Source organism: Crocodylus porosus, unplaced genomic scaffold (assembly GCF_001723895.1).
Source record: "Crocodylus porosus isolate Cpor-Errol unplaced genomic scaffold, CroPor_comp1, whole genome shotgun sequence".
NCBI classification, from domain to species: Eukaryota; Metazoa; Chordata; order Crocodylia; family Crocodylidae; genus Crocodylus; species Crocodylus porosus.
This window is the reverse complement of record NW_017728931.1, coordinates 7,111,352-7,125,501: the sequence shown is the minus strand read 5'-3', so window position 1 is coordinate 7,125,501 and position 14,150 is coordinate 7,111,352. Positions and strand designations below refer to the sequence as shown.

The 14,150-nt window shown below is 40.3% G+C and overlaps 1 protein-coding gene across 1 annotated transcript in view; it reads right to left on the bottom strand.

The window, feature by feature from the left end:
* Positions 1–2,141: 2,141 nt before the first annotated feature.
* KPNA1 (karyopherin subunit alpha 1) overlaps positions 2,142–14,150 on the bottom strand; it is a 60,339-nt gene continuing 48,330 nt past the window's right edge. The window contains exons 11-13 of the mRNA XM_019544124.1: positions 8,839–8,966; positions 8,012–8,190; positions 2,142–4,470 (exon numbers count right to left, since the gene is read on the bottom strand). Coding sequence (XP_019399669.1) covers positions 4,283–4,470; positions 8,012–8,190; positions 8,839–8,966 — 495 coding nt within the window. The 3' untranslated portion in view covers positions 2,142–4,282. The remainder of the gene's footprint in view (positions 4,471–8,011; positions 8,191–8,838; positions 8,967–14,150) is intronic.

Genomic DNA, 14,150 nt, shown 5'->3' with positions numbered 1-14,150 from the left:
CTTACTGAGTTTTGGTAAGCCATTGAGGCCCGCATGACAGGCAGCCAGGGGCAGATAAATATTAATTTTCTAAATTTTTTTAGGGGCTCCGCGGGCCAAATGGAATGGCCTGGCGGGCCACATTTTGCACACCCCTCAGCTATATGCTAATGCAAAACTGATGACTTGAGCAGTGCTGCCTAGTACAGCCATGGAATGAGTCCTATATACATGGCAACTAGAGTGGTCCTCACTTACCATCCTCTCAAGTATATGAAAGGAGGGAAAGAAGACTTTCTGTCCTACTACCAAAACTGGCAGTGGTGGTAAGCAGGACCCTCAATATCAACTGTTAGTGTGCTGACAGTACCCTGTGCTGGTCCCAAGAGGACAAACCTTGGTATGGTTCAACTGAGACTACCAATTCTTATCTTATTACTTGGATTAGTTTTTATAACCCCTGTTCCTCAATGGGTTAGCTGCTTTGTTTTGTTCTCATTTTTCAACTTTACCTCTGCCAGCAGTGCCCCCTCCTTTTTCCTCCTTCCCTGCCCTTTGTAGTCTAATCACTGCTTTCTATTTAGAAGCTCTGCTTTCTGCAACTCTTTCACATCTGATGAAGCAAGCTGCTGCAACAGGTTTTGTAAGCATCTCTGATTTTGTTAGTTTATACAATGAAAATCTACCCTGCCTTCTGTCTCAGTGCAAAAAAGAAGTAGGATAGCTAAAGGTCAGATGTGGCCCTAGAACTGCTGTTCTTAGAACCCCTTGAAATTCTGAGTATGATAAATCCAATGCTAGAAAGTAAGCCTCGTACACCTGTATTGTTAGTGCTGATAGCACAGCAGCACTGGTAAGCTCCTTAAGACTTTCACTACAAGAAATGTTTTTCAAATTCTCTAATCATTCTCTCATTCTCATTTGAACCCCCTCAATTTTTCAACATCTTTGTTGAACTAATGACATGAAAACTGGACACTGGTGATAAACACAGGGACTATGTAACCACCCTACTTCTACTCAAGATTTCCCCAGTTAAAACACCTTAAGGCCACATTAGCCCTTTTGGCCAGGGAATCTCACCAGAAGCTCTGGTTCAAGTGACCTTGGGCCCCAAGTTCCAGATCTACAGCTTTCTGGACTAGAGATACCTGATTCTGTAAGCATAGCTTGAATACTTTTACCTAAGTAACCAGCCTTGCATTTTGTTTTACTGATACATATATATTGTGTTTGCACCCTATTTACCAAGTGATCCAGGTCGCTCTGTGAGCAATCTATTGTCTTCAATATCTATCACTCCCTCAACCATTGTATCAGGTGAAAACCTGAATCAACAGACATTTTGTTTTCTTCCAGGTCATTAAGAAAAATGTCAAATACCACAGGAAGAATAACTGATCCTTACAAGAACTCAATGGAAACACTCACTTGATGATACCCCCTCACAATTAGATTGAGACCTATCAGTTAGCCAGATTTTAATCCATTTAATGTGTGCCATATAGATTTGGTTTTGTTCTGATTTTCAGTCAAAATATGATGTAGTACCAGTCAAATGCCTTACATAAGTATAAGTAAAACAACAACACTATTACCTGCATTAACCAAATCAAACACCCTAAGTAAAGATATAAAGTTTAAAGTCTTATACTTATCTGCTCTGGTTTAACATATTCACTGGCAAAAGTAACAAATGCTGGCCAGGCTCTTTACACAGAAAGGCACACCATTCAGTTTAAATGGAGTTTGTTTTAATTCACTCATTTAGAGGCAACTGTCGTTATATCCTAGAGGGAGAGAATGCCAATGCACCACATTTTTCACTAGCGTGGGAAAGGAAACACTAATATATATATATATATACATATATACACACACATGCGTGTGTGTGTGCATGTCTGTGTGTGTGTGTGTGTGTGTGTGTGTGTGTGTATATATATATACATATATATATGTATGTATATATACATTTTTGTATATATACACAGAATATACATATATGAATATACAGAATATATATACACACACTTTGCCTAGATTTGTTTACAAAATATGTAGCATTTTTATACCATCCAATAAAAGGTACATGATTTTAAACAAATCTTATAGAAATGACGTTATTGGAAATTTACACGTAAAAAAATCCAGCACAAGAAATCCAAGAGCTAAAACAAGATTTTGCTACTAAATCAGTGCTTCTATCACTCTTCAATAAAGATAAACACAGTTAGTTGTATGTGATGTAAAGGCAACATTGAGGGTTTTCCTGTTGTTGTTTTTAAATTAACTTCCAAATTTAAACCCTAAAATTTCAAAGAACTGAAGTCCATTTACAGGTCAAGTGCAGTAAACTAAATGTTCCTTCAGCACAAAGCAGCACTAGAGGAAGTAACATGGAGGGCAGAGGCCAACAGAGTTAGCTAGGGAGACAGTCAATGGCTGCTGCAATGGCCACACAGGTCAGAGTCTCCATCCTGAAGTACAAACACAAAATGAAGATTATATTTAAAGTACTGTCCACACAGAACTGATGTTTAGGCTGTGACCTAGCTTCTTGCAGTGGTACATCATGTGATTTTGTTTGAATGTGCATCCTGTGGGTTGTTTTTGCAGTGGCTTGTCAGTGAATGAAGTCACGAGGAAGATCTTACAGACAGTTCTGTCAATAGAATCTACCACACAGATGCATGATACCGCAGCAATGGCAACTTTTGAAATGTTTATATTGGGGTAAATAGGAGTGCCAAAGATCCCAAATGTCTTGAAAGAATGTATTCCAATGCAGAAAGAGCAGATAGCTTGGAGAATCCACTGAATTCACAGAAATGGAATAATGACCTTCAGTGATGTGGCATCTCTTATGTGACATGAAGATTATACTGATGTCAGCTTAACTTGAGTGAGAAGTGATTGGCTTTTGCCTTCAGATGCCTGGAATCCAAGGAGGCTGCAGAGCTAAGAACATGCTGCTAGCAAAGGCGCAGTCTACAGCTGCACAGGACAACTGTCATGCATTTAGCAATCCTTAGAGATATAGCTTGTGGGAACCGCTTGTTCCAAGCTAAGTCATCTGGGATCATGTGAGTAGTGAGGTAAAAATGGAAGGGCAGGAATAGGAGAATGCTGGGAAGAATATTCATATTCTTTTTAAATGTAGTGTCTTTATACTGGTTAAACAAAGGGTTGATCAGCAGGATTCTTTTTGGGGGCTGGACTGGAGGGGAAGCTCTACTGCATGAGGATGAAAACAGTCATGAGAGCTTACTCTACAGTGCCCTCCTTCCAGTGACAGTTTAGCACATTAAGCTATTTCATCAAAAGGTATGTTACAGAAGAGAAACCTGTTCCAGTCGAGCTGTATAAAAAATGTAAAAAGTGAATTATCAGCTTCACAATGCTAAGGATGACCAGATAATTAGTTTCCCTATGAAAACAGGGAAGGTACAACTAATAAAGAGACCATTTTGAAATCGCACAGTATTAGGGATGGGGAGCGGGAGGGCTTGATTTTCTCCATTGAGTCAGGAAAGTTGTTCTGGGGAGGTGATAAGACTGACCTACTCATATATCCTTTATGGATGGAGGGGAAATGAGAAACTATCCATATCTCTGAAATGGTCTGCAGTCCAGCTTGGGAACTCAAATTTTGTAAAGGGGGAGCTCCAGTTGTGTTCAGTGTTTCTAATAACTAGATAGCATGTCCATTGGTGCCTGTAATTACAGGGAATATAGAAGTTATTCCAATATCTGTGACACACTCTATATGCCTAAAGCCAGGCTGACATACAGCGAAGTAATCAGATATGCTGAATGTCAGGACTGAATGCATCTCACAAAGCCATCCAAAGAGGCACCCAAGGAAGAGCATGGAAAAATAACTCAACTAGAGAGGGATAGCAAGTCTAAATAACTCCCTGGAATACAGGCACACAACTGCAAATACAAGAGAAAAGGCAGCCTATATTGGATGCCAGGAGCGTAGGGGCTAGTGGAGAAGGGATTATTCTTCTTGAGTAGGAAAGGGTAGTATCCAAACGCACATATAGCTGTCCCAACTCCACAAAGATCAAAGTGGAGAGGTCCAGAGCCTAGAGGCGAACCATTCTGGTCAGCCCGTGCCAAAGGGGCATCTTGCCACAGAGCACCAAAGGTTTTCCAGATGCGTGTAACAGCATGTGCACAAGGCAAGCAAATGAGCACAGACAGGGTTATGGAAAACATTGAGAGAATCACTCCATGGATGGCTTGAGGCTCAAAAGTAGGACTGACTGGATAGTGGAGCACACAGCATGGGGGCACCTCAAAGCTGAAAGCCTTCCATGGGAGCCTCGCATTGCTGGAAGATGTACTGCTGCTGGCTGAGATCAACTTGCGGAGCAATGCTGCTGTCCTCATCCTCCGTCCCAAAGTAGTGCTCAATCAGATCAAAAGCCTTCTGATAGATTTCTTGGTTCTCATGGCTCTGCAAGAATTCAATCTTATCAAGACCTACAGAAGGAAGCAGATCACAAGTAATACAGTTTTAGTGAGGCAAACATCTCTCTCCCCCTCTCAGCCCACTAGAAACATCAAGTCTATTACAACCTGCCTTCACCTCCAAAAAGACCAGGCTCCATGGCAGAGGTTCCACCCCCTCCTGCCCTGGCAAACTCCTGCCCCACCAAACAAAGCAGCAAAAATAGGTCTTATTTTTGGCCAGAGGCTCACGGAAATAAATAGTAGACTACCGTTTGGATTTCTCTGTCAACTTCATTTCCCACTACACAAGCAAATCACAGGGAGAAACTATGAAGGTCTGGAGAACAAGGCCTTAAAATCTTTTCATGATTACACTGTGTCAAGAGCATGTTTCTGTTTGACAGACGAGTTAGTATATGTAAATAGTACAGCTGACCTACTACAAACAGGCTTTTTGCATGTGTAGACCAAACAGACATAACAACATAAGACTTGGTAGCCAGGAAGAGATTTTTTAAAATACACTGAAATGCAGTAGCTTAGTAAGCAGGGATACTGAAGTAATGAAATCTAGGTTTTGGTAATGGAATTAAGTCATAAGCACTGAATTCTGACAGCCTTCTTGTGTGTAGCCTTTCATTACTGCATGAACCCAAAAGAGATAACTTGGTGACCTTCAGCTTTCTAGTATTATCATCTTAAAAATTATCATTTGGGATAACAATGTGCAGGAGGAAGTTCTGGACTGTCAAATGCCCCGTCTAATCTCCAAATCGTTTTTACTCTCATTAACTTTAAGTTTGAGCCAGCAGGATTCCTGAAAGTAGTCAGGCTAACCCAAAGCAGGCATTCACTGTGAATCTGGAAAAAGGAATTTCTCATTATTTACCTATCTTGGTGTTTTTACCATGACCACCACCAAATACTTACATATTATAAGAAGAAGAAACCTAACCAAGGAACTCAGAAAAGACTGCCTCCAATTTCACCTACAAACTGACAAACACCCTGCACATATCCTGGTCTGAAGTCTGACTGGGAAATGTGAAAAAAACAGACTGAGGGCACAGATAGAAGGATGACCTCTTGGCTAACGACAAGGGCCAGATATCCAAATCCATGCTGCTGCATCTTTTTGCAGCATCTGATAGAGCTCGCTGTGGAATCTTACTTATAACCTTAGAGATATAGCAGGGGCTTAGAGGATTGCACTACCACTACAAACGTGGTAGTGCTTCACACTTTTCATTTAGAGAAGTAGTATGTTCACCATCTCCTTTACTTTCAAAACTCCTCTCTTGTAGGATTAAGCATTTACTAAGCAGAGGCAGTGAAAGAGCATATGCTAAAATGCCAGCTGGCAACCAGCATTTGAGACAGGGATGGGCTGCACTGAAACCACTCAGAACAGTACTAATATAGAAAGAAAGAAAAATGTAAGATACCCTTCAGGTTGGTTTAGCGGGATTAAGGGACATATTTGACCTGTATGCAGCAAGGCAACTTGGGTGGCAAAGTGAGAGAAATGGGGTACTAGCAATATGAGCAGCGGTGGATCCAGGGGTGCAGTTGTATCCCCTTTGGATTCCTGCTCCACTCACATTTTAAAACCAGCTACCCAGGAGATGCAGCATTTCTAATCAGACAACAGTATGGAAATCAACAGATTTCATGGCTCATAAATGTGCCTGATTCCTGCTACTCTTTCTTCACTGTACAGGTGCTAATGGCCCTCTCTCCTTTTTAATGGTCTTGATGTTCCATTAAATCAATGGAATCTTTCTTCTGCAATTTTGCTGTCTGTTTGCTATTTCTGGTAATCTCTCTCTTCTGCTTCTCAGCCCCAAAGACTGTTTTCAGTTCTAGCTCAAAATCTTACTCAGAGGTGGTATTATTAACTCAAGGAAACATTAATTTAGCTGTGTGAATGACTGACAGGGAAGTATTAGATGCACTGTCAAGATGCTCAAGAAGGCTAGATTTTGTTTTACAATTATGAATGAGATGTAGATTTAAATATAAATGACTGCAGGACTACCAAAACACCACCTTTGGACTATTTTTTTCCCTAGTTTGGGGGGATGGGGGGTGTTGTTTTTTAAACTTAATACATAAGCAAGTTAGAACACATTCCAATAAAGGTGTGTAAAGTTTTTGCTTTAATCTTAAACTGAAGTGGAGAAAAATATGTACCATATTATGTTTGATGATGCTCCATACCACTTGCACCCCCTTTTCAAAATCCTAGAGGATGCCAAAATGGCAGTGCCAGAGAGCTTGTGTTAACAGCTCCCACTCATGTCTGGAGAGCTTGTACTTAGGCAGCAGCAACCTCTGCATGAGAAGGTAAGTGGCTTGCTTCCCACCCATCTCCAACCCACACCTCCTAATTGCTCAAACTGATCCTATTAGAAATTATTGCCACTGTGAGCAACACTATATTTTACAAACTGTTAAAGAAGACATTAAAGGAGGATCATCTGCTGGAAGTGGGTTCCAGGCAGAATGACAGTGATCCTTTCAGGTAATGTGGCAGAATTTCTTTGACTTTCCAAGCTATCTAAGGTGTTTGTCACTTTGTCCATGAGCTTCACAACAGGATCAAACCCCTAGAAGGACCAGGGTGAGATCTCTATCCCGTAAGGAAAATCCTCTCTCTGTTTAGATGTTTGACTGAACCAAGTTATAACAGCAACTAGAAGAGGGGATGTCTTCCCAAAACAGATGGAGGAAGCATACCAGGACCTCACTTAAATGTGTCAGCTTCTCAAATATGACAGGGAGGTAAGCAGTGCCCAACTGTTCACCCTAAGCAATTCAGCAATTAAGAAAAGGATATCTTGTCCTGCCCAAGCAAAGGCTCATGGTACATGAGGCCCACAGAATCCTCTATATTTTTCACTATATTCCAGTTGAGCCAAAATTCTCCAGTGACAACAGTGAAACTGGTATGTGGCACAACCTAGCAAATCCACAATAAGCAATCATTTTCCTGACTTGAGGAAAGCTATTAGAATGGAAAACTAGATAGATAGCACAATAGAACCCAAGATAGCTGGATCTGAACACCAGGTTCCCACAGCGGGAAGACTGCAGAACCAGAGGAGAACGTACAGATACAGTGAATCTACATAGTTGTTACTGAAGCATCATGATGTGGTACCAAAGCCTACTAGGATCCCCAAGTGAGAACAACAGAGCTGAACTATGAAATAAGTAAGGCAGGGAGTTGTTGTCTGCAGTATTCAGGCAAACAAGGAAAGAGGGAGATTAAAGTAAATGAGTCCTCTATCTTGAGCTGCATCTACTGAGGAGGAAGACTACTAAAGCTGAGGGACATTACCAAAGCTTGTCATAAAAAAAAAGGATACGATCAACCTCTACGTCAAACATGGGCAGTGCTAACTCAGCAGATGGTGTATGTTGGTGGGTGGGCATGGGCATCCTTCAGGGAACAAAAGGGCAGAAAGATGACCAGGAAGTTTAAAGCACCAATCCTGAGCTGCTGTATATTAAAGGGTTCCCAATTACTGCACATCTAACCTGACCTCCACAGATACTTTGCCCTTACCGTATGCTTCTTCAATAAGAGCACAATAAGGATTAATGCCAGCACCACTGCGTCTAGATTCCTGCTCTCCAAGTCTGAGGATGTTCTCCAGACCATTCAATGCCACCTGAACAATCTTTGAATCCATTACTGTAAGAAGGTCACAGAGTGGTTTGATACATCCCAGTTCTACTAAATACCTGCAAAACACCACATACAGCATGGTCAGTAATTTAGATTAGTCATTTGCATACTATATGAAGTTGCATGGCCTAGCAGTTTGTAGAGGACTATGAATCAAAACAATGAGCAATGAAAGTCCACTCCCTTCCGGGTCATCTAGGTGTCCAGATCTGGTTGTTTATATAATGTTTTATCCTTGTTGTATATGTGCCAAAAATGCCACTTATGTAAGGCTAGTATGCTATTCCTGGTGGCATACCATGTACACAGTTGGCTGTGTGACTATGCAGTCACACAGACTGGGCATGCACAGTAACAGCCATACCACATATGCATGCCCTTTGTGGACACATACAGCATTCTCAGATGCCCAGAAAGAGAGTTGGCCAAATCCATGAATGTCAGACCTAGAGTTAGGACCAGAAAGGTAGTAGGCACACAGATCCATCTCTTTCTCTCTCTCTCTCATCCCATCACTCAGTGACTAAGGCACTCCTGGATTCTAGGGCCTCTCACCCACAGGGAAAATTTAAGAAACTGGGCCTGACTGGACTGTACCTATACTCAAGGTAAAGGCTTTCCAGCTCTTCAGCAACTAGTGTCGTACTTTACACATAAGCATTAAGTTAATTCAAACATTTAGAACAACTTCCATTTCCACCTACTTAATCTGTTCAGCAGAGCCTCCAGATGTTGCATTTGTGATTGCCCAAGCCGCTTCTTTTCTTGTCCGAAATTCAGCTGTTTGCAAAATATTTATAAGGGCTGGGAAAATATTGGCATCTATGACTGTCTGCAAAAAGGAATGACACACAAGGTTAAAGCATCAGTTATTAAACATACAGTTTCTTTGTCCTGAGCTGTCTACTCCAATCTCAGTGCTACGTAAGAAACAATGGAAGATTCCTTCTAAAATGAAATGAAATAAAATATTCCTTTTATATGAGCATTCAGCAATATTTAGGCTTACATTCATAACTGCAATTACCATTCAAGTCTATGCTGTATGGGGCCCCAGAACATAAAGAACATCTCCACAAAAATGAAAACATCAGCAGATTCTCTTCTGCAGAACAAGCAATGCTAGAGATTTTCTATTCAAATAGTTAACTATCTGGCACATCAAACTAACACTAGTCCAGTTTGTAAAAGGTGGTTTTCCCTAGGAAAATGGCCTTTTGCATTAATGGACAAATATTCATAGCTGGAAACCAATTTATTTTCAATATCATGACAAAATATCTGAGATACATACATACATACAGCTTTTGCAAATGACAGTAGCATCTTATATTTATTGCAGTGTAATTAAATGCAAGTCCGAACAGAATTGTTAAAAGCAAAGACAATTACTTTTCAACAATTTTGTAGAGGAGAACAAATGCATGCATTTGGCATAAATAACAGCTATATTCAGTGCACTGGACAGATGGATGGATGAAGTTCAGTAAATGAGACAAAAGGTTCGAAAGGGCCCGAGCACAATTACTACCATGACACGTTCAGCCAATTTATGGCATCATAAAATGGCCAACCAGCCACAAAGTTAATATAGAACAACTCTGTGGATGGTTTGTTTGACTTAAGTGAATGTGTGGCACATCCTGATAATCAGATGACTGTCAGAATGGGTACTAGGCAGCCCTGGGTCCTGAACCTAACAGTCAGCTGATCGTTGGCATCAGGACTGCGACAGCTCATGTCAACCTCCTGACGCCAACAGTGGGCTGGTGGACAAGTGGCACAAGGTTCCTGGCCCCTTGATTTCCCCCTGGAATCTTGCAACCCTTGACCTAGCACTTTAAAGCCAGCACATTTGTTGCCCTGCCTAATGCTACAAACATCAACTTCTTCAATTCCCAGTTGTATTATCCTGATTATCCCAATTATATATAGCACAATATTATGGCTACTTTCACTCCCCTCCTTGATGAGAGTGGCTTAACTGAAGTAGACTTTTATGACTGAATAATTGTGTTCTTTGGAAGTCTAGTAAAATATTCTTGAATGTCAAAAAAAATCTCTTTTCTCAAAGGAGAAAACTAGAGTCTTTAGAAAAATCTACCTGGAACACCAAACAAAGGTGCATGCCACATATTTAACATTTTTCCTGAAGCTATGGTATCTTCAGTCACACACTCCAATTACAAGCCTCTGAAAGATGCAAAATATTGAGATGATAATGCTGTGATGATAGATTTTCGTTTCAATGGAAAATATTCATCTCCTTAGGACGGGAGAAACTAAGGGTAGAATTCTTCTTCCCTTTGTTATATCTAAATAGAAGTTTTTTAGCTGTATAACTACCAATAATATCACTTACATGCAGGCAGCAAGTCTCTCACCCATACAGTATAAATGGGTGTGCACAGATTAAGGATACAGGAGGTTGCACATACAGCTACATATGTGAGACCACTGTGGACACATACAAACATTTAAGTCTGGAAAATGGAGGCAGCCCAGACCTAGCAAGAGACAGACTTTAGAACAGGAGTCTCCCATATCCCTGAAGAGGTTAATAGTCTTCAAATACCTGAAGGGTGGTTCTAAGGGGATGGTGATAAGTTATTCTCTGTGGCTTCGGTAGACAGGACAAGGATCAATGATCTTAAAATTGCAGCAAGGGAAATTTAGGTTGGATATTAGGAACAGTTTTCTTGCCATGAGGGTAAATAAACGTTGGAACTGGCTACCCAGAGAAGTTGTGGAATATCCATCCTTAAAAGTTCTTAAGAGCAGGTTACACAAATATGGATGGCTTTAGTCAAGGGTAATCCTGGCTTGAGCAGGTTGGACTAGATGACTTCATGAAATCCCTTTTAGCCCAGTTTTTTATGATTCTATCTGTATAGATATGGAGGCAGATAATTATGGAGAATTCCTTCCGGAGTAGAGATTCTAACCCTGAATCAAAGATGCCATCTGAAATGAACTGCAAAGTAGATGAGGAAAGTCCCATTCTGAAACCAGGCAGAAACTAAGCTGTCCAGAAGTCACTTTTGCATGGATATTTCAGTTTAAATTTGCATACAAACCTATGCAGTGCCAACAGACTTCTGGCATATTGATAAATGGAGTACACATATGATATACTTAAAACAAAACAACCCACCGCCCAAAAAAAGTCCTCATAAATATTTCAAATAATTACTTATTTTCATCAATCCACTCAAGGCACACCCTGTGATGGAGGAACAACGATCCTGCTAAAACCACAGGGCACCTCTAAATGTGAAGTGAGGCTGCTCTGACATGCTAATTACAGTGCATCAGAGCAGACTCTAGCATTTCGTGCATCAGTGTCCCCATGCTGAAAAATGGTGGCAGGGGCACTTTAAACTAAAGTTCATTCGACAAGATTTAGTTAAAAGTGCCCTTTGCCACCATTTTTCAGAACAGGGATTGAGATGCTCCAGGAGCTTCAGAGTGGCTCTTGGAGCCACTCTAACTAAAGCCTTCCCACCTCCCTCCAGGCATTATGTGTATAAATGCCCAAAGTTTTTATCTCATTCCAGAAGCATAAAAGATGTTCAAAACTTAGTGTTTTTAAATTGCAAGAATCTTTCCAAATACATTGGTCTTTAAAACAGCTAAACTATTATGTTCAAGCTTTTGAAAACAAAATCACTTTAAAGTTATGAACAAGCATGGAAGATTTGAGCCCACAACACAGATATTAAACAAAATTCTGTGCATTGTATCATTATCTTGCAAAAACTCTTGTACAACCAGGACCACATGCAAATGTGCTCTCTTGTGCTCTATATTACTACAGTGTGGCAGACTGATGATTCTGTAGCAGCTTAAAAGACTATAAAACAAACACATTTTGAACCAAATTAAACATAAATCAAGTTAATAAAAAAAACTGCATTATTTTTCCTGATGGTACTATTATTTTCTACTGCATCTACATTTTCCTGCATCATATGGCAAAAATCTTTAGAGGAAAATATTAAAACGTTTGTTTGTTTCACATGTTTTATATAAATGGGTAGAAACAGCTATGGTTTTTGGTATGTGGGAACAGAGTGAATTTGTAGGATAAGCATGTAAGCAGGATCACAACAAAATAGTTCATGCTGACATTAAATATGCATCATTAGATTCTGAAGGTCCAATTAAGCTCCAATTGACAGCAACAATGGAGTGTCAACGTAGAGATGGTGCTAGCAGTTCCTTCTGTTTTTTAAACACTCTGTTGTCCAAACCTACTCATGACAAGGCTATCTAGCAGTGTGCCTTTGACACAGACAAGCAAGTTAAGCCCTGCACTAGTGTTCCCATTACTGGACTTTTTCAGTGGGAACAAAAGCAAGCAGACACAACCTTGTAGAATTTTCTTCAATCAGAAGAGCTAGAAGAAAAAAATTAAAGAATGGTAAAAGCACAGTCCTACACTCACAGAATAGACTGTATCCTAAAAAAAAGATAGTAATGTAGACTACCATTAACAATACTCAAAAAACCTTTAACAGTTTCATAAGATCACAGTATGGACTCCCTATATGTGGATATAATATCTAAAAGTAGGCTGTTGCCTACAAAAGCTCATGCCTTTCTGAACCACTTAAGTCTCTAGAAGTGCCAACTTCTTACCTTACCTTCTGCCTGATTTCAGACTAACCTGACTAATGATCTCTCTATATGGATGAAATTATTAAAGTTAATAAAATGGAGAAGTGCATTAAATAGCAAAGGGTCAAGGTAAATGTACTATTCATGTAAATTTGTGAACTGGGAGAGTAGAATCCTACAACACTATACTAGGACTGGTATCCTAGGATTTGCATTATTTACAAAATACAAACACAGAGCAACTTCCATTTTTGACATCCTCAGAAATATGATTGACGAGAGACAGATCACACAATTGAAAGAGCTGCCCGGATACCATGTGAAGAACTGCTATGGTACAGAAGGAAAAACGAATGAATCATACGCCACTGGTTATGACATACCACCCTGCCCTGGAACCTATATAGAAAATCCTCAAACAATTGCAACCCATACTAAAAGACAACCCAATTCTTAAAGATATCTTCCCAGAACCACTCATCCCAGCCTTCAAACAAGCACCGAACCTTGCTACCATCATTACCAGAAAGAAGCAAGCTTCCTACAGCCCCAAACACACCAAATAGATACAACCCCAAACACACCGAATAGATCCAGACATTACCATGGCAATAAATGTAAAACCTGCCAACATATTTCCACCACCCCTGCACAACAGAACCATCAGCATTCCTGGATCTTACAGCTGCACCTCCAGAAATGTAATATACAGGCATACCTCGGAGATATTGCGGGTTCGGTTCCAGACCACCGCAATAAAGTGAATATCGCAATAAAGCATGTCACGCAAATTTTTTGGTTTCCCAGTGCATATAAAAGTTATGTTTACACTATACTGTAGTCTATTAAGTGTGCAATAGCATTATGCCTAAAAAACAATGTACATACCTTAATTAAAAAATACTTTCTTGCTAAAAAATGCTAACCATCATCTGAGCCGAATGGCGCTGATGGAAAAATGGCGCCGATAGACTTGCTTGACACAGGGTTGCCACAAACCTTAAATTTGTAAAAGCGCAATATCTGCCAAGCGCAATAAGCGAAGTGCAATAAAACGAGGTATGCCTGTATCTCATCCAATGCACCAAATGCCCTGATGGAAAATACGTAGGAGAGACCAAACAACAACCGCGCACCAGAATGAATGCGCACTGGAAATGTATCAAAGTCAAGAATACCCAATGACCTGTGGGGGCACATTTCTCACAAGAAAACCTTTCTTGCTCTCCAATCTCTCAGTTCTAATCCTCAAAGGGAAATTTACAAAACCCCTTTCACAGACCAGTCAACGAACTCCACTTCATCAGCCTCCTGGATACTAAAACTCATGGACTAAATACAGACATTGGATTTATGACACATTATAACCTGCCTAACATCCAACTCCCCAGGTACT